This window comes from Oncorhynchus mykiss, chromosome 17 (assembly GCF_057628025.1).
Source record: "Oncorhynchus mykiss isolate SJ-2025 chromosome 17, ASM5762802v1, whole genome shotgun sequence".
NCBI classification, from domain to species: Eukaryota; Metazoa; Chordata; class Actinopteri; order Salmoniformes; family Salmonidae; genus Oncorhynchus; species Oncorhynchus mykiss.
Genome location: NC_143038.1, coordinates 43,901,979 through 43,923,493, shown reverse-complemented (window position 1 = coordinate 43,923,493; position 21,515 = coordinate 43,901,979). Strand labels below are relative to the sequence as shown.

Here is a 21,515-nt window from a genome sequence, read left to right as displayed (position 1 = left end):
CTTACAGAATTGGAAAAAGCATGCTTAGAAACGTTGTTTCTGCTGGCTTGAACGTGCTTTCCATGGTTGAATAAATCTACTGGCTGTAATTGCAACTCGGAATCAGTTTCAATAATGACAATCAATATCGTATGAATCTATAAATGTACCAAATCAGTAATTTGACCCCTCTCACCTCGTCCCCCATGTGGGGCAGGTACTCGAAGCACATGGGAGGGCAGAACACCTGGTTGTGCATGTCCATGATCTTGTGCTTGTCGCTGCGGGAGTCCAGGTTGTCCACGGCGTTCTCCATGATGTCCAGGCCCTCGTGGCGACTTGTCTCCAGGTTGTACTCAGCTGACAGGTAGGTCCTGAAGGTACGCGCAAGGCTGGCGTGGTAGCCCAGGTCACAGCACTGAGATACAGGAAAAACACTCATTATAGTATAGTATAATACAATAACTAATATAGGAGTAGAATATAATATAGGCCTTTTTCTTGACCACATGACCTGACTGTAAGTCTACACCAAGGGTCCAGAGTTTTGTGGCTCAGGTCATGTGACTAAGAACCTCCTGGACCTAATTATGGACAACCTGACATAGCAGTCGGAATCCATTATACACAAGTCAATGGGATAAACTCAGCCTTTAGCAATCACACGATTCAGTTACATGATTCAGTTACATGATTCCTCTCATTTCCTACAAGCGCGTTACTAACCTGACCTTCAACATGAACTCAATTCCAAATCAGACACTGCTATCGGTTAACAGGCCTAAATAGAATAATAGAATACACCGAATTAGAAGAGCAAGCACAGTAGGACACCTAGGATAATTAGCTCAACCATGGAGCTGCATAAACTAACCTAATTACTGCAGCCGAGCAGAGCAGAGCGGTGAGTGGGTTGCCTCGAGGCTGGAGGGGCCAGAGTCAGACTGCTCTGTGATTCTCTAAACGCTCTTTAATAGACGCACCGGAAGTTGCACTCGGCTCCAAGGATAAATCCCCATAGCAGCGGTTATTTTATAACAGGGTCAGTGTACAATCAGGAAGGATACGGCAGCACAGAGGTACAGAGTTTTACTTCAACAGCCACATCCCATAACAAACACACTGGCAGGCTGTAATGAGATTCATGCCTTGATTTCACCAGGGCCCTTCTATCATAAGTATACTGTAGCAGGAGTGCTGACAGGCAGAATAATGGTACTGTAAAACTGATGACATTGTTTATTTGCATGCAAAAGACATCTGCAATCTATTTCCATTGATTCTAATAGACAGGACTGACTTCTTGCGGTGTGGATGCATGTTTTGATGTCTTGCTGCTAGTGACTGTTTCTGTGTGGCATGACAAACAGGCCCTTATCCTCTGTCCAGCTTGTGGCGGCACGACCCAGCACAGCGAGTCATGCTCACAATCCCTTTCCCTGCAGGACGGCAGGATTTGCGATGACATGTCCCCGTTCACTTGCCAGACACAGGAAGCAGCTCCAACAAAGTGACCCAGCATAGAGACACAGCCACCAATCAGAGGTCTCTGTCTGGAGGAACCCTGTGTAACCTAGAGCTCCAGGCCAGCTCCTTCACACTTCACACAGTTGATGTTTAGAACTGTTTAAAGTCTAGCCAGCCTCAAGCCTCTAAGTACAATCACATCATATGCATTCTGTAAATATGCAGGATCTCTGTATCCAACTCAGTTTTAGAGCTGGCCAGGCATGCCTAGGCCAATACCACAGTACCCTCCACACACACACACACACACACACACACACACACACACACAGTAGACAGGGAGGGAGAGGCTAGGGGGCACATCTGGCAGAGTCACCAAAACCACCAGGTAACCTGGGGCTGAATGATCCCTGCAAGAACCACCAGGTAACCTGGGGATGAATGATCCCTGCAAGAACCACCAGGTAACCTGGGGATGAATGATCCCTGCAAGAACCACCAGGTAACCTGGGGATGAATGATCCCTGCCAACCACACTGGCCACACTGCTGCCTGTATGCACAGAGCCTGCACCCAGACCCTGGCTAGGGTTTCATTCCTCTAGCCATTAGTGGTCTACAAAGCAAACTCGTTCACCAACTGTAATCACAGACTTCCCAGACAGGCTTGCTGCTGGGGTGTGTTGGCTTTGCATTTTGAATTATGATGGTGGTTCACCTAGGTATGGTCTTTTCTGTCATGTAACTCTATTTATCTAATCCAATTGATACTTTGAAGGGGAAGTGGCATACTGTTAAACGGAACACATTATTTATTAGATACGGACCAACAGAAGAGGGTGGAAACCCTGGAGTTACTGCAGATTTGAGGTAAGAGAGGAAACTTTTGTTTTGTTTTAAATCGATTCTGATGAGATTCTCCCTTCTCAATCCTGTCAATCCAGTTTTCCTGTGGCTGTGGTTCCTCTCCACCTCTGCCCTGTAGAAGTAGGAAGCAGAGGAGTTTCTGTACGCGTGTGAGGGTGTGCATGTGTCTGTGTCACCAAGGGTCATGTTTCACCATCAGTGTGTTTTGCCTGGCTCCCTGGGAGAGTGGGGTGTGTGACAGTGACAGGCAGACACACACGCTCCGCATCTCCCAGCACAGCTCCCTTAAGGAGCCTCAGCCCTCACAGCACTCCCAGATAGATGAGGGCATGACAGAGGCAGGAGAGGAGAACAGGGGGAAGAGAAGACCAGCAGGAAGGCATTCTGACTGTCAACACTGATCCATTCCCATGACAGGATGTCATCATTTATATTCCAGAAGAATCCTAACAATGCCTGTTGGGTGGTAACATACAGTAGGATCGTAATGTACATCTGGCAAAGCCATTCAGTTAGACACTTAACAACAGTACTACCGACTGGCTCAGAATCAAACTGTTTTGTTCGAGATTAAGAGACACAAAATGGAGGTAAACACTTTCAGTCAAACCAACAGAGCAGCTTGTAGCAATACAGCAAATGGGCTGCGAACACTAAAACAGATGGTGAGAATATCTAGTGTAGCAACCAACGTTAGACCAACGTTAGACCAACGTTAGACAATCCCAGCTGAGAGATACAATGAAACCTGAGTGCCTATCGCATACTTACATCAATCATATCAGAGACATCGTGAATGTAGTATTTCGCCACAACGGCATTCGTTGCTGCCAGGTTCAACAAATAGTCATTGCGGGCTTTAGTGCACTTCAGCTTGTTCTCTGAGTACTTGGCTTGTCTCTGGGGGACAGAGAGAAGAAAGAGAGAGAGAGATTGAAAGAGAAAGAGAGTGAGAGGGAAAGAGAGAAAACAGAAACAGAGGGGGGGGGGGGGGGGGGGGAGTTAATGAAATTAAGCAACGTTGAGTTTGCTAAATGGTATTTGCACAATAACATCTGAGAATTTCTGTGCAGCCTGATGGCCTGGCTTAGTGTCAGCAGGAAAAAGGTCAGAGGGATCCACTATAAGAGAGGCTCTTGACAAGCTTCCTGTAGATAATAACAGCATCATAACTGTTCCACCCAGGCTGGCCATTCACAGTCAGAGTCACAATTCAATTCAGCACAACAAAATGTACAGCCCAGATGTGAACAATGAAACAGCCATATAAAATACTGTTTTGGTGCAGTGTGCTTGCTAACCAAAACAGACTCAAACAAACATTCACTAGTTTGTGCTAGTGTGCTCTAATTGTACATCAAGGCAAAGGGTGGCTACTTTGAAGAATCTCAAATATAAAATTATATTTTGATTTGTTAAACACTTTTTTGTTTACTACATGATGCTATATGTGTTATTTCATAGTTTTGATGTATTCACTATTATTCTACGATGTAGAAAATAGTAAAAAAATAAAGAAAAACCCTGGAATCAGTAGATGTGTCCACACTTTTGACTGGTACTGTAGCTTTAAATGGTGCACAGTCTTTGTTGCTATGGTTAACTGGGCATGCTGCATCTGCTCGTGGCATCCAGCTGGGAAACAGGACATTTTTCATCAAAAAGAATATGTTGTCATCTGTTGTTCACATAGCATCGATAATGGACGTTACCAGACAATACATAATGGTATTGACAAAAACAATTGACTCAAATGGAACACAGTGACACAGAATCATTGAGACTTGGCTCACAAAGCAGGATTAAAGAGAGCCAATTAAACAACAACACATTGACGTGTGTCTGCGTGTCTGTGTTTGAAAGCGCTCCTTATAACCTCTTCCAGCAGCCTGGGGACTATTGGATAGCATGTCCTTCAAATACAAACACTTTGCACTTCAAATAGACATGGTCCACCAACACCAATGTCACATGTCCATTATCATGCAAATTAAAACAGTGCATCGGGGAAATGGGGATTATGGCTTGATTGTCTCCTCTCCCTCTTCAACTCTGTTTGCAGGTAGCTAGGATTCTGAACGACAATGCTATTGTAGCCGGCAAAATCAGGTCACAACGCAGAGAGAAAGTACGTTCATAACTACAGCAAGTTATAAATAGTCCGTGGGGATGGTACAGTTCCCCTGCCAGCATCTCTGGAGACGGCAGCCTGAGGAGGGAGGAAAGCTGTCAGCCATTTGATTCCCTGAGCTGCACTGATAATGGACGCATTTTAATGAAGAAATTCCCCCTGAGAATCCAGAATGAAATATGAATGTTTGAAGTACAGTGTCTTAAGTACAGTGCAGTAGAGTGTGTGGTAATAAGCAGAATTAACATGAATTAGAGTCATGGGCATGGATGAGCTAGAGAGACTGTGCAGTTGGGTCACTGACCTGGAAGTCACCATTTGTCTGTGTGTGTAGACCCATGCTACGGCAATTTTCTCTCTCGCTCTCTCCCTCTCTCGTGGGCTTACACAATGGACCTGCACCCACTCTCACACAGCCTTACCATCCTCTTCATTCACACAATACTGAGAGGGTCCCTCTGGCCTTAGCCAGCTAAAATGATTCTACCTGCCGAACAAAATATCACTTTACAGAAGTGACTGACAATGTACAGTATTACCAGCAGTCCCAGCCAACAGCACTAGCTGTTGGAGACACTATGGTCATCAAGCCTGACCCCATTTAGTCGACTGGTCGATCGTTTAGTCGAGCAGTGGCAAATATATATAACAACAATTATGGCACACGAGACACCTGTCTGATTCACGCCTGTTTGAGTGGACTAATCCATTGCGGAGGCTGCAGGGACGGCACATCAGTATCACCAGAAGTACATTTACTGTTAATTCCCATCATTTCTAATCTACATTTGTTTGGTTACAGTAATTTATGTTAATGCATTCAATATACAGTATTAGTATTGCAGTCTTACTGTTGTCATTGTAGGAGTGGACACGTTATTTGCAGAGCGCATAATCTAGGCTACACTTGTGAGAAAAAGGTTTTGGTCAATTTTATTTCCATTTACGTCTTCCATTTACTTGTTTGGAGCACTCCTGTCAATCTAGAGTAAGAACACACACTTGATTACGCATAGAACTAGACCTAGGTTACTTGGCCTGCGCACAAATACCCGGGGCGGCAGGGTAGCCTAGTGGTTAGAACGTTGGACTAGTAACCGGAAGGTTGCAAGTTCAAACCCTCGAGCTGCCCCTCAACAGGCAGTTCAAGAACCTGAACAGGCAGGTTCACAACAATAAGAATTTGTTCTTAACTGACTTGCCTGGTTAAATATATACCTATAAATGTGCCCATTTGGGAATCTGATACTATTTCTGATTGTCTTAACTCACCATCACTGTGGAGCTTCTCAAAGTAATTATTTCTTCGCCTCAAACTGTACATAAACTAAGTCTGTTGTTACATCCATTGAGAATGACAATATTTCCTACTTGAAAAGTCTTTCCAGCTCTCTCCCTTTTGATAACCACTCAGCATGAAAGGGAGGGGAAAACATCCGGTCGGTGGAAACTTCATAAAATAGGCCTACCTGATTACTTCTTATCCCTTAGCCTACAGCTGTATCTGTCTGTCCGGAGCTCACTGACTCTGGAAGCTCTGAGGGCCCAGAATATTTTATAGAATGTTGCAAGTTTGCTAGCATGAGCTTTGGGCTGATCAAGTTAATAGTTGATGCAACGTTTTAAGTTCCTTGCAGACAGGCCATGCGCAGCCAATGTGATTTATAGGATATTTATTTTTAATCAGGATATTTTCTACCTGAGGGCTGTAATATTATTATTTGTTGGCTTTTATATAGGCTATTTGTACATATTGGCGATGGCAACAGAAGTTACTTTTAGATTTGTATCTTTTTCATTTAGATAAGAGGTTTGATTAACCACAACATTGATTTTGTGTGTATTGTTGTGAATTGTTAAGATACTTTGTACTGCACTGTTGGAGCTAGGAACACAAGTATTTCGCTACACCCGCAATAGCATCTGCTAAATATGTGTATGTGACCAATACAATTTGATTTGAGATATGAAGACCTTATTATAAATTAAATGAAACTCTTCCACGAAAATGTGCATATGAAAATCATAACTGGCACGCAGATCAGTAGAAATGTTAGGATAACTTAGCACTCCAAATGGAAAAGGTTTCCGACCGCTGGTTTAACCTATTACCGGCAACTTCAGGAGCTTTGCAGAATATGCAAATGCCAGCGGCAGCGGGCAGCAGGAGAAGGAGGGTCGAGAGCAGTTTTTTTTCTCTTCTGGTTAGGCTACAGTATATTGATCTCTGGCTCCCTTTGTGTGTCTTCATTTTTAATCGCAGTGCTTAAAGCATCAGACAAGCTCAGTAGCCTACATATAGTTGATTTTATACAAACATAGGGTGTGTCTATAAATAAAAATAAAAAAACGATCGATTGGTTGAAAGAACAGACAACTTTCTTTTTTGATGTTGTCGGGGACAGCTCTACAAGCCTTGGTGTCAGCCTCACCTTCTCTTTCATCTTCTCGATCTTCCTGACGGAGCTGCGTCTCTGGGGCCGGTCCTCGTGGCGCAGCAGGTTGACATTGAGGTCTCCAGACTTACTGAACTGCTTCTCCTCCTGCTTCTCAGCATCCTTCAGCTTGCTCTCAGCACTGATACTCTCCGTGTGGTACATGTGGTAGGTCTTCATCACCTGGAAGAGCAGGATCAGCACAGAGGAAGGATGAGGAAGTTGCAACAATAACTGGACATAGGCTTCATATAAGACTTCACAACAGCAGACAGAGCAAGCAAATGGGTGATCTGAGGTGACAGCTAGTTTGAAAAGTTTTATTACAATCTGTGCCCTAACTAACAAAAACCATATTACGCCTTTTGAACCCTTTCCCTTTGAAATAATGACTTGCAGTGAGAATGGGTCTGTTTCATAAAATACTGCATGAGGGGCTTGTGTTTCATCCATGGTGGCAGGTGCTCACCCAGCGACAAAGACAGGGAACAGGATCACATCAGTATTCTTATCAGGACCACAGCTGGCCATGAATATGCATAACAGGGCCAGGCAAAGCACAGGACATCACAGCTCCTTTATCTCACATCCACAGACCAGTCTGCATCCAGAGATCCAACGACTTGATGAGAAACTGCATGATATACGCTCTTCAACTTTTACACATATGGAAACTGTTATTTGCTCCTTTGTTGGCCTAAGCTCAGTGAGCACGCGCACGCACACGCACATACACACACACACACACACACACACACACACACAGAGTCAGTTGATGTTTTCAATGGTGGGCTGATTGAATCAGGGGGCCCAGGGCTGTGTGTGGTAATATAGCTCATCTCATCTGGGCCAGACTTGACACATCCACACCCCCTCTCCACCCCCCTTCTCCTCCTGGATCTGGGTTTGTAAATCAGGATAAACTGTTCATCACCTAATGGTTGTTCATTCTATGCCATTTGTGTGGCATAATGACACCATTGTGCTCTCTGCCTTTCCCCTCCCTACTGTGATCTCTCTGCAGTCAGACACTCAATATTCCCTCTGTCACAAATCAAAATAAATAACTGTAATGGATAGGATGTACAGTATAGCCCTTCCACCAAAAACACTGGCAATACAACTTGTCTAATTTAATACTTAGACGCATCTTAAGTCTGTTTGTTAAAAGGGCAGTGCACTTAAAAACATGATTTTACATGTTTCAGAATAATACAGGATGGATTAATTAATACTGTGAAATTGTGAAAATTATGATAATACAATTTTAGTGTAAGAGCTGTTAGAAAAGACTGCCTGAAGTTTTAGCTAGTTTAGCATAGGTGGAGTTTTGGCCAGCCTGGCGACATCACCACCATATTTGACTCTATGTAAACTGGAAACCACATATCCTGAGGCTGCATTAATTGTAGCTGGGAATTTTAACAAGGCTAATCTGAAAACAAGACTCCCTAAATTCTATCAGCATATCGATTGCGCAACCAGGGCTGGTAAAACCCTGGATCATTGTGACTCTAACTTCCGCGACACATATAAGGCCCCCCTTTCGGAAAAGCTGACCACGACTCCATTTTGTTGCTTCCAGCCTACAGACAGAAACTAAAACAAGAAGCTTCCGCGCTCAGGTCTGTTCAACGCTGGTCCGACCAATCTGATTCAACGCTTCAAGACTGCTTCGATCACGTGGATTGGGATATGTTCCGCATTGCGTCAAACAACAACATTGACGAATACGCTGATTCGGAGAGCGACTTCATTAGAAAGTGCATCGGCGATGTTATACACACAGCAACGATTAAAACATTCCCAAACCAGAAACCGTGGATTGACGGCAGCATTTGCGCGAAACTGAAAGCGGGAACCAATGCTTTTAACCAGGGCAACGTGACAGGAAACATGACCGAATACAAACAGTGTAGCTATTCCCTCCGCAAGGCAATCAAACAAGCTAAGCGTCAGTATAGAGACAAAGTAGAGTTACAATTCAACGGCTCAGACACAAGAGGTATGTGGCAGGGTCTACAGTCAATCACGGATTACAAAAAGAAAACCAGCCCCGTCGAGGACCAGGATGTCTTGCTCCCAGGCAGACTAAATAACTTCTTTGCTCGCTTTGAGGACAATACAGTGCCACTGACACGGCCCGCTACCATAACCTGCGGGCTCTCCTTCACTGCAACCGACGTGAGTAAAACATTTAAACGTGTTAACCCTCGCAATGCTGCAGGCCCACATGGCATCCCCAGCCGCGTCCTCAGCGCATGCGCAGACCAGCTGGCTGGTGTGTTTACGGACATATTCAATTAATCCTTATCCCAGTCTGCTGTTCCCACATGCTTCAAGAGGGCCACCATTGTTCCTGTTCCCAAGAAAGCTAAGGTAACTGAGCTAAACGACTATCGCCCCGTAGCACTCACTCCCGTCATCATGAAGTGCTTTGAGAGACTAGTCAAGGACCATATCACCTCCACCCGACCTGACACCCTAGACCCACTCCAATTTGCTTACCGCCCCAATAGGTCCACAGACGACGCAATCGCAACCACACTGCACACTGCCCTAACCCATCTGGACAAGAGGAATACTTATGTGAGAATGCTGTTCATCGACTACAGCTCAGCATTTAACACCATAGTACCCTCCAAACTCGTCATCAAGCTCGAGACCCTGGGTCTCGACCCCGCCCTGTGCAACTGGGTACTGGACTTCCTGACGGGCCGCCCCCAGGTGGTGAGGGTAGGTAACAACATCTCCACCCCGCTGATCCTCAACACTGGGGCCCCACAAGGGTGCGTTCTGAGCCCTCTCCTGTACTCCCTGTTCACCCACGGCTGTGTGGCCATGCACGCCTCCAACTCAATCATCAAGTTTGCGGACGACACTACAGTGGTAGGCTTGATTACCAACAACGACGAGACGGCCTACAGGGAGGAGGTGAGGGCCCTCGGAGTGTGGTGTCAGGAAAATAACCTCACACTCAACGTCAACAAAACAAAGGAGATGATTGTGTACTTCTGGAAACAGCAGAGGGAGCAGCCCCCTATCCACATCGACGGGACAGTAGTGGAGAGGGTAGTAAGTTTTAAGTTCCTCGGCGTACACATCACGGACAAACTGAATTTGTCCACCCACACAGACAGCGTTGTGAAGAAGGCGCAGCAGCTGTATCACCGCCTGGTACGGCAACTGCTCCGCCCACAACCGTAAGGCTCTCCAGAGGGTAGTGAGGTCTGCACAACGCATCACCGGGGGCAAACTTCCTGCCCTCCAGGACACCTACACCACCAGATGTCACAGGAAGGCCATAAAGATCATCAAGGACAACAACCACCCGAGCCACTGCCTGTTCACCCCGCTATCATCCAGAAGGCGAGGTCAGTACAGGTGCATCAAAGCAGGGACCGAGAGACTGAAAAACAGCAATCTATCTCAAGGCCATCAGACTCCAGCCACAGACTCCAGCCACTTTAATAATGGAAATTGATCAAAATTGATGGAAAAAATGTATCATATCACTAGCCACTTTAAACAATGCCACTTAATATAATGTTTACATACCCTACATTACTCATCTTATATGTATATGTATATACTGTACTCTATATCATCTACTGCATCTTGCCATCTTTATGTAATACATGTATCACTAGCCACTTTAAACTATGCCACTTTTATGTTTACATACCCTTCATTGCTCATCTCATATGTATATACTGTACTCAATACCATCTACTGCATCTTGCCTATGTCGTTCTGTACCATCACTCATTCATATATCTTTATGTACATATTCTTTATCCCTTTACACTTGTGTGTATAAGGTAGTTGTTGTGGAATTGTTAGGTTAGATTACTCGTTGGTTATTGCTGCATTGTCGGAACTAGAAGCACAAGCATTTCGCTACACTCGTATTAACATCTGCTAACCATGTGTATGTGACAAATAAAATTAGATTTGATTTGATCACCAGGCGGTATAAGTTAATTGACCAATAACAAAAAGAGTTTCAAACCTCTGCCAATAAGAGCTAGTTTTCAGGTTACATATCCCTCCCATTAGGCTAAACTAATAGGTCCCGCTCTCAGACCACTCCCAGACAGTCCTGTGTGGGTGTGTGTGGACCATGTTAATTCCTTAGTGATGGGGACACCGAGGAACTTGAAGCTCTTGACCTGTTGATGGTGGCGGATGTGTTGTTGCCTACCCTCACTGTCTGGAGGTGGCCCGTCAGCAAGTCCAGGATCCAATTTTAGAGGGAGGCGTTTGGTCCCAGGGTGATGAGCTTGAACTATGGTGTTGAAAGCTGAGCTGTAGTCAGTAAACAGCATTCTTATATAGGTATTCCTTTGTCCAGGTGGGTATCATCTGTGGATCTGTTGGGGCGGTATGCGAATCGGAGTGGGTCCAGGGTGTCTGGGATGATGGTGTTTATGTGAGTCATGACCAGCCTTTAAAAGCATTTCATGGCTACAGATGCGAGTGCTAGGGGGCAATAGTCATTTAGGCTGGTTACCTTGGCATTCTTGGGCACGGGGACTATGGTGGTCTGCTTGAAACATGTTGGTATTACAGACCGGTTCAGGGATAGGTTGAAAATGTCAGTGAAAACACTTGCCAGCTGGTCAGCACATGCTCTGAGTACACATCATGGTATTCCGTCTGGCCTCGCGGCCTTGTGAATGTTAACCTGTTTAAATGTATTTCTCACATTGGCTATGAAGAGCAAAATCACACAGTCGTCTGGAACAGCTGGTGTTCTCATGCATGGTTCAGTGTTGCTTGCCTCGAAGCGAGCACAGAAGTTATTTAGCTGGTCTGGTGGGCTCGCGTTCCTGGGCAGCTCGCGGCTGGGTTTAACTTTTTTAATCCATGATAGTTAGCAAGCCCTGCCACATCCGTCAAGTGTCAGAACCGACATAGTAGGATTCGATCTTTGTCCTTTATTGAAGCTTTGTCTGTTTGATTGCTAGTTGGAGTTCATAGAGGGATTTATTATAAGCTTTCGGATTATTGTCCCACTCCTTGAAATCAGAAGCTCTAGCCTTTAGATCACGGCAGATGTTGCCTGTAGTTTATGGCTTCTGGTTTGGGTATGTACGTACGGTCAATGTGGGGACAACATCATCGATGCAATTATTAATGAAGCTGGTGACTGATGTGGTACACTCCTCAATGTTATCATATGAATCCCGGAACATATTCCAGTCTGTGCTAGCTAAACAGTCCTGTAGCTTAGTATCCGCTATATCGAACCTCTTCCATATTGAGCGCAGTACTGGTACTTCCTGTTTGAGTTTTTGCTTGTAAGCAGAAAGCAGAAGGATAGAGTTATGGTCTGATTTGTCAAAAGGAGGGAAAGAAGGGGCCTTGTACATGTGATTTAAAGTTGTGTCGCCTCTAGTTGCACAGGTGACATGCTGGTAAAAATGAGGTAAAACAGATTTCAGGTTCCCTGCAATAAAGACACCGGCGACGAGAAACCATGCCTCTGGCTGTGCATTTTCTTGTTTGTTTATGGCCCTATACAACTAATTGAGTGCGGTCTAGATGCCTTCATCGAGTTATGATGGTAAATAGACAGCTACAAAAAATATAGATGAAAACTATTGGTAAATAGTATGGTATGCAGCTTATCATAAGGTAACTTGAGACTTCCTTAACATTAGAGGTCGCACACCAGCTTTTGTTAACAAAGAGATACACCCCTCCCCCCTTCATCTTACCCGAGTCTGCCATACAGTCTTGATTATACATAGAAAAACCAGCGAGATGTATATTATCTATGTTCTCGTTCAGCCACGACTCTGAGAAACATTGAATATTACAGTGTTCCAGGTCCCGTTAATAGGATAGTCTCGAACAGAGCTCATCCAGTTTGTTCTCCAGTGACTGCATGTTCGCCAATAGAACTGAGTGCAATGGTCGTCTATTTGCTCGTCGACATAATCTCGTCAGGATGATGACTCGCCTGCTTCTCTTTCTCCACCGCCTCCTTTTTCGAGTCCCGGGGATTAGGGCCTGGTCCGGAGTAAGTAGAACGTCCAGAGCTGCTGACTCGTTGAAGTAGATATTTTCATCCAAATCAAGGTTAGTAATGGCTGTTCTGATGTCCAGAAGCTGTTTCCAGTCAAAGGAAATTATAGCATAAAAAAATCACAACATAGCAGACTTGGTCAAGAGCCTGTAAGATGGCTACTATCCGCTGCAGCATCATCTATAAGGTGTCAAGCATGCAAAGCAGCGCTCTCACTGTTCTGTTCTGTTCTGTTCTGGTCTGGTCTGGTCTGGTCTGGTCTGGTCTGGTCTGGTCTGGTCTGGTCTGGTCTGGTCTGGTCTGGTCTGGTCTGGTCTGGTCTGTCTGTCTGTCTGTCTGTCTGTCTGTCTGTCTGTCTGTCTGTCTGTCTGTGAGGGTTAGACCCACTCGGTCTGTCTGAGGGTTAGGCTCACTGTTATGTGGTCTGGCCTCAGGAGGTCTTAGCAGCTCATTCAGCAGCCTTGTAAAGTACAGCACAGATGTGTGCAGCGTCTTAAAATGCTTCCTGTGCGTGTAACTCGGCAGCGAGATCCAGTATTATAACTCGATGTTAGACAGACAGAGAGCCTAACATTAAAGCTAGCTTGTTCTCTTCCTGTAGTTAATGCTCACTTTGTATAGTATCATCTGACCGGATGGTATGACTCCCTTTAATCTGGAAAAAGAAGGTTATAAGAACATCACCGGGTTAATGGGTTGGGTTTATGTCAACTCACACACACACACAGAATCTCTACTATTTCCAGTTGACTGCTACTGTATGATAGTAAGGTTTCTTAGTCAGAAGAACAGCTTATTTTTATCATCCAGCCAGTCAACGCTTTCATCAACAGAGCTCTACTGCACAAGGCGCTACAAGTCTTAGGAGAGCAAAAAAAAAAACTCAAAGATCTGAAAGGCAAACACTTCAAAGAAAAAAACGCAAAGCAAAAACAAACTCTTGTTTATTCTGGTATATGACAGAGTACACAGTAGAAAGAAGTCACTTCAGTGTTTGGGGAAACTAGGGCTAGCAGTGCGCATCTCCCAAGGCTGGCAACCCATTTCTCCAACAGCGTGAAAAGAAAACAGGGTTTCCAGGCAGCTTCGAGCAGCACAACTAAAAGACCAACAGCTAAAGACAGAATGTAATTTGCAGGAACATTGAGTTGAGGCAGGGTCTACCTTCTGGGAGGTGTGTGTATGTGGTTACTGTCTTCACTCAAACAATAGCCTGAGGCTGTTCTGTTTCTGCACTGATGAAAGCTACAATTAACATATTTAATTGTGGAAATACAGACAGACGTGACTTCCACTTAAAGTGAACCGTGGTTGCAGCATTGATCTCAGTGCAAGAGGCATCACTGCAGTCCCTGGTTCGAATCCAGGCTGCATCACATCCGGCCGTGATTGGGAGTCCCATAAGGCGGCGCACAATTGGCCCAGCGTCGTTCGGGTTTGGCCGGGGTAGGCCGTCATTGTAAATAAGAATTTGTTCTTAACGGACTTTCCTAGTTAAATGAAGGTTACATTTAATTATATGCCACTCTGATATTTGATTCTGTGTTCTATAAGCCTGTGTATTAAAACCAAATTGGTTTCCTATAGTTTGTCAATTGGAAAAATATGAACGTGTTATCTCAAGAGACCTGTTACAATAAACATGGCCATTATGGCTAACACAATTACCATGACAGTCAGAGGAGCACCCCGGAATGAAACTGGAGAGAGATGGAAAAACCAGACCTGTTGTAAGTCACTGCACTGGGACGGTCTGTATCAGACTGTACTGCCCATCTCAGACCCAGGGTGGAAAGAGAGCAGAACATCTCCATCATTTTCATAATGTATTGTAACAAACTTACTACCAGGGCGGCGTGCTGCTGCATTCATTAAACAATCAGCCTCTAGTGTGGCAGAGTTTAATAACAAATGAACCAAGAAAACTGCAGCAGGACTTGTACTGTCTGGTTAATTCAAAAAAACGTTTACAAAAATATGTATGTTGTTTAAATGGATCAGAGCTGCCAGGTGAATAATTGACTATGTGTTCCAATGAAGAAATTGCTGTTTTTTGCTCTCATTTCTCATTTCAGATTCACTACATATAATTCAAGCCACAGGCATCAAGGCTCATGCCCTCAAATCAATAGCTGTCTCAGTAGCACCAGCAGCAGATACTTAAAATAATGTTTGAACAATGGCTTCAGCCAAACCCTCTTAAATCTCTAGACCCTGTGTTAGTGAATGTGACATATTCAATCAATCCCTATCCCAGTCTGCTGTCTCCACATGCTTCAAGATGGCCACCATTGTTCCTTTTCCCAAGAAAGCTAAGGTATGACTATCGCCCCGTAGCACTCACTTCTTTCATCGTGAAGTGCTTTGAGAGACTAGTCAAGGATCAAATAACCTCCACCCAACCTGACACCCTAGACCCACTCCAATTTGCTTACCGCCCAAATAGGTCCACAGACGACGCAATCGCCATCACACTGTTCACTGCCCTTATCCCATCTGGACAAGAGGAATACTTATGTAAGAATGCTGTTCATTGACTACAGCTTAGTATTCAACACCATAGTACCCTCCAAACTCATCATTAAGCTTGAGACCCCTGGGCTCGACCCCGCACTGTGCAACTGGGTCCTGGACTTTTTGACGGGCCGCCCCCAGGTGGTGAAGGTAGGAAAAAACATCACCACTCCACTGATCCGCAACACTGGGGCCCCACAAGCGTATTCTCAGCCCCTTCCTGTACACCGTGTTCACCCACGACTGCGTGGTCATGCACGCCTCCATCTCAATCATCAAGTTTGCAGACAACAGTACAGTGGTAGGCTTGATTGCCAACAACGACGAGACGGCCTACAAGGAGGAGGTGAGGGCCCTCGGAGTGTGGTGTCAGGAAAATAACCTCTCACTCAATGTCAGCAAAACAAAAGAGATGATCATGGACTTCAGGAAACAGCAAAGGGAGCACCCCCCTATCCACATTGACGGGAGAGCAGTGGAGAAGGTGTAAAGTTTTAAGTTCCTCGGCATACACATCACTGACACACTGAAATGGTCCAGGCACACAGAAAGTGTGGTGATGAAGGCGCAACAGCGCCTCTTCACTTCAGGAGGCTGAAAAAATGTAGCTTTTCACTGAAAACCCTGACTAACTTTTACAGGTGCACAATTGAGAGCATCCTGTCAGGCTGTATCACCACCTGGTACAGAAACTGCACCACCCACAACTGCAGGGCTCTCCAGAGGGTGGTGTGGTCTGCACAACGCATCACTGGGGGCAAACAACCTGCCCTCCAGGACACCTACAACACCCAATGTTACAGGAAGGCAAAAAAGATCATCAAGGACAACAACCACCCGAGCCACTACCTGTTCACCCTGCTTCCATCCAGAAGGCGAGGTCAGTACAGGTGCATCAAAGTTGGGACAGAGAGATTGAAAAACAGCTTCTATCTCAAGGCCATCAGATTGTTAAACAGACTCTACTAGCACAGAGAGGCGACTGCCTACCTACAGACTTGATATCATTGGCCACTTTAATAAATGGAATACTAGTTACTTTAATAATGCCACTTTAAGAATTTACATATCTCGCATTACTAATTTCATATGTATAGACACTTCAGTATCCTCCACTATCTATTCTTTACTATCTATTGCATCTTAGCCGCTCTGTCACTGCTCATCCATATATTTTATACTTATATATTCTTATCCCATTCCTTTACAAGATTATGAGTATTAGGTTTCGTTGTGGAATTGTTAGATATTACCTGTTAGATACTGCTGCAATGTCGGATCTAGACGCATAAGCATTTTGCTACACTCGCAATAACATCTGCTAACCATGTGTATGTGACCAATAACATTTGATATGATTTGATTTTAAAGGGATTCACAAGGGATTTCTGCAATTCTACCTCTGGCAAAATGCATTGCTGTTTGCAGTCCATAAGCTCTGTCATCTGATTACCAATGAGCTAAGAAGCTTCGACTGTTCCCATGTTTTTTAACTGCCATTTTATACAATGAATAAATATAACGACAGCCAAAACCACAATCATCATTATCATCAGTATTTCGAGAAAATGTCACATCTGTGGGTTTCTGATTCTGATTAGTTTGATTTTTGAGATGGGGCAAAAATGAAATGGGGCCCCACAGGAGTCAAATTGGGCTTGAAGAAGAGAGGAACAATCATAAAACCTGATCATGGCCATTCAATCTGATAGCGGCCCACATGTTTAACCAAGCCATGGCTGGCCCTAGCTGTTGAAGAGCAGGGAGAGGAGCAGAGTAATGATCTGTTTTCTTGTCTGCATCCTGATGCATTTGGACTCCTCTGGCTGTGACCTTGAAATGCACACTGCTGCTGGAGCGAGCCCCCTGGGCCGTACACCGCACAGGGTAGGGTTTAGGACACCAGCCGCTTAAGAGGAAAAACAATCTCTGTCTCATTCATAAACCTGGTGGGGAAAGCCTGGCAGACTCGAGGGAAGATAGAGGTGCTGCTGATGGAGCCGTGAGCTCTAATATTCTTGCCTTTAATGTGTACAGGGGGGTTAGGAAATGTGCAGGGTGAGAGTGGGTCAGTTAGCATTGACTAGAGGCAGTGATTGAACGTGGAGATTTGATTCAGTGGAGAGAATACATGAGTTTGTCAAATGTAACATACCACATTTAGACAGATACTTAAGTGACTTGGTATAAAAAAACAGCATTTACTGTATCATTATTATGCAGTCCTATATTTTGGTTAAGGCTTCACTTGGTAAATGGTATAAAGAGGTCTGTCTTTGGTCCTTTGGCCCTGATCGTGGTTGATGATCTTTCTCTTCACCTTTAAAAGGAGTTATAACCTCTATTCTAACTCTCTATAACCCCTTTTTACTGTGTCACGGTGGACAGATGGTCCAATCAGAGAGAGATGGCATCTGTGCCAGCCCTGTCCTTTGGTAGCCTGTCACTCATGACATCAGATGAATAAGTCATCGAAGTCTGCTCTTCTTGGGGGAGCAAGAGGACAGCTGAACTTCTCCAGACATAGGCACAGTGTCTCCTTCAGTATGAGCTTCACAACGCGACAGGGGGGCAGAAGCACAGCGTCACAGTGTGCCCTTGATTTCTCCCTGGTCACAAAGGAAAGTTTACAGAAGAGTTAATAAAGGCATAGAGAGAAGCCCTGACGGACACATAGATACAGTAGACCCGTTGGTTGAGCGAGGGGTGTTTTGCCTTCCTGTTACTGTGGGCCCAGCCACTGGCACCAGAACAATATTGCAATGTGGAAGTGATTTGAGCTGCAGCCTGCAACTGGCCCACTTGGAAAGAAATGCAACGTTTCATTCCATCATCATAACAATCACCCACCTCCTCCTCCATATCATCCTCTACATCTGAGAATCACACTGCAGTTTGGAGAGAGAAAGAGAGAGAGGGGGAGATAAAAAAGAAGAGAGAAGGGAGAGAGAGAGCGAGAGAAAGAGGAACGCTAGACTCATCACATTGCCCTCAGTAGAGGCCTTGATACTGGCTGTGTCTGGATGTAGGGATGCAACAAGAGGAGAGAAGGAATCGATTCTGACAGGGGAAAAGAAGATGGGTTTTGTTGTACTCACAGTGTAGAGTTCGTTGGTCACTTTTACCAGCTCCTCGTGCATCTGAATCCCAATGTCCTTGCTCTGAAAATCAATGGGTTGGAAAGCAGTTAGGGCCAATGCACATCAATCAATCCAGGTGGATAAAGTGCATCAACAAATAGTCAAAATAGTGATGAATATCCTGTAACAACAAACTGACAGGCAATGTTTTTCAGTGTGTTTGGTGGTGATGAGACCCTGTCTGGATTGGTTTAAATCTTAACAGCAGTTTAAGAAAGTGTACATACAGTACAGTGACTAACACCTTAAACATACAGAGCCTTCTGAAAGTTTTCAGACCCCTTGATTTTTTCCAAATGTTGTTACATATAATCTAAATGGATTAAATAAAATAAAACTCATCAATCTTCACACAATACCCCTTAATGACGACGCGAAAACAGGTTTTTAGAATTTGTAGCAAATTTATATATACAGTATATATATATATATATATAAAGAAATACCTTATTTACATAAGTATTCAGACCCTTTGCTATGAGACTCGAAATTGAGCTCAGGTGCATCCTGTTTCCATTGATTATCCTTGAGATGTTTCTACAACTTGATTGGAGCCCACCAGTGGTAAATTCAATAGATTGGACATGATTTGGAAAGGTACACACTTGTCTATATAAGGTCCTACAGTTGACATGGCATGTCAAAGCAAAATCCAAGCCATGAGGTCGAAGGAATTGTCCGTAGAGCTCTGAGACAGGCACAGATCTGGGAAAGGGTACCCAAAATATTTCTGCAGCATTGAAGGTCCCCAAGAACACAGTGATTTCCGTCATTCTTAAATGGATTAGTTTGGAAACACCAAGACTCTTCCTAGAGCTGGCCATCCCGGCTAAACTGAGCAATTGGCTGAGAAGGGCCTTAGTCAAGGAGGTAACCAAGAACCCGATGGTCACTCTGATAGAGCTCTAGAGTTCCTCTGTGGAGATGGGAAAACCTACCAGAAGGACAACCATCTCTGCAGTATTCCACCAATCAGGGCCTTTAAGGTAGAGTGGCCAGACGAAAACCACTCCTCAGTAAAAAGTACATGACAGCCCACTTGGTGTTTGCCAGAAGGCACCTAAAGACCCTCAGACCATGATAAACAGGGTTCTCTGGTCTGACGAAACCAAGATTGAACTCTTTGGCCTGAATGCCAAGCATTACGTTTGGAGGAAACCTGGTACCATCCCTACGGTGAAGCATGGTGGTGGCAGAATGCTCTGGGGATGTTTTTCAGCGGCAGGGGCGGGGAGACTAGTCAGGATCGAGGCAAAGATGAATGGAGCAAAGTACAGTAGAGATCCTTGATAAGAAAAACGGCTCCAGAGCGCTCAGGACCTCCGACTAGGGCGAAGGTTCACCTTCCAACAGGACAAGAACCCTAAGCACACAGCCAAGACAATGCAGGAGTGGCTTCGGGACAAGTCTCTCAATGTCCTTGAGTGACGCAGCCAGATCCCGGACTTGAACCCGATCAAACATCTCTGGAGAGACCTGAAAATAGCTGTGCAGCAACGCTCCCCATCCAACCTGACAGAGCTTGAGAGGATCTGCAGAGAAGAATGGGAGAAACTCTTTAAATACAGGTGTGCCAAGCTTGTAGCACTATACTCAAGAAGACTAGAGGCTGTAATGGCTGCCAAAGGTGCTTCAACATAGTACTGAGTAAAGTGTCTGACTACTTATGTTTAATGTAAAATTTCAATTTTTAGTTTTTAATAAATTAGCAAAAATCTCTAAAAACCTGTTTTTGATTTGTCATTATGGGGCATTGTGTGTAGAAAAAAATATTTAATACATTTCAGAATAAGGCTGTAACGTAACAAAATGTGGAAAAAGGCACTGTACATGTGATGGATGGACAGAGACATACATTACTCTAAAAGAGAGACTGCCAGCCAGACCAGCCAGTGGAACACAATCAACCCCTAGACTAGTGAATGAACTTCCCATCTGGCCTCTCTCCCTCTATGTCTGAAGAGGGCTGGAGTATGTGTGGTTTCATATTCCACCTCACGCTGCCGTTTCCTGTGATTATTACACATGGGCTATGTTTAGCTACAGATGATGTGCTGCTGACTGTTAAAGCTGCTGTTTAGTTGTGGTGCTTGGTGGGTAAATGTCACATCCCTCTCTTTCTGACCTGCCACCTGTGATCTGCACTGAAAGCATTGGGACAACACCCTCTAAAAACGGCTGAACCATCAACATCAGCATTTATAGTGTTACCACATTACTGGCGTATATGATGTGGTGAAACACACTCATGCAGTTAATGGATGTCTTTGTAAAATGGCAGAAGGGAAGAAGGCTGACCTTCTACGTGTCCCCAACCGATTGTGTTTTTTTGTTCGTTTATTTGCATTGTTTGTGACAATTTTAAAACTTATTTTGTACATAATGTTGCCACTACCGTCTCTTACTCACCACGGACTGGCAGAATCCTTTTTTTCCTTTAACGAGTCTGATGAGCCCGACACGAATGATATACTGATTTCTCGGGAACAGGCCCAGATCCCCATGATTTCCGTGAAGAGGAGGCAGAGAAAAAGGGCCCAGAGGGCGGGCTGCCTTCGGAGAATTCATAGGCGATCAAATAAACCCCCTACTCCTTCCATTCTGCTAGCAAACGTGCAATCTTTGGAGAATTAAATAGATGACTTTCAAAACTGTAATATCTTATGCTTCACGGAGTCGTGGCTGAACGACGACACTATCAACATACAGCTGGCTGGTTATCCGCTGTGCCGGCAGGATAAAACAGCGGCGGACTATGTATTTTTGCAAATAACAGCTGGTGCACGATATCTAAGGAAGTCTCAAGCTATCGTTCACCTGATGTAGAGTATTTTTTATTTTTATTTTTACCCCTTTTTCATGGTATCCAATTGTTGTAGTAGCTACTATCTTGTCCCATCGCTACAACTCCCGTACGGGCTCGGGAGAGACGAAGGTTGAATGTCATGC

The 21,515-nt window shown here is 44.6% G+C and overlaps 1 protein-coding gene across 2 annotated transcripts in view; it reads right to left on the bottom strand.

Annotated features, from left to right (window-relative positions):
* Positions 1 to 21,515, bottom strand: part of srgap3 (SLIT-ROBO Rho GTPase activating protein 3) — a 120,705-nt gene that overhangs the window by 39,000 nt on the left and 60,190 nt on the right. For both annotated transcript variants that reach the window (XM_036950354.2, XM_090205686.1), the window contains exons 4-7: positions 18,525 to 18,587; positions 6,876 to 7,061; positions 3,084 to 3,212; positions 176 to 397 (exon numbers count right to left, since the gene is read on the bottom strand). In XM_036950354.2, the coding sequence (XP_036806249.2) occupies positions 176 to 397; positions 3,084 to 3,212; positions 6,876 to 7,061; positions 18,525 to 18,587 (600 nt within the window). The remainder of the gene's footprint in view (positions 1 to 175; positions 398 to 3,083; positions 3,213 to 6,875; positions 7,062 to 18,524; positions 18,588 to 21,515) is intronic.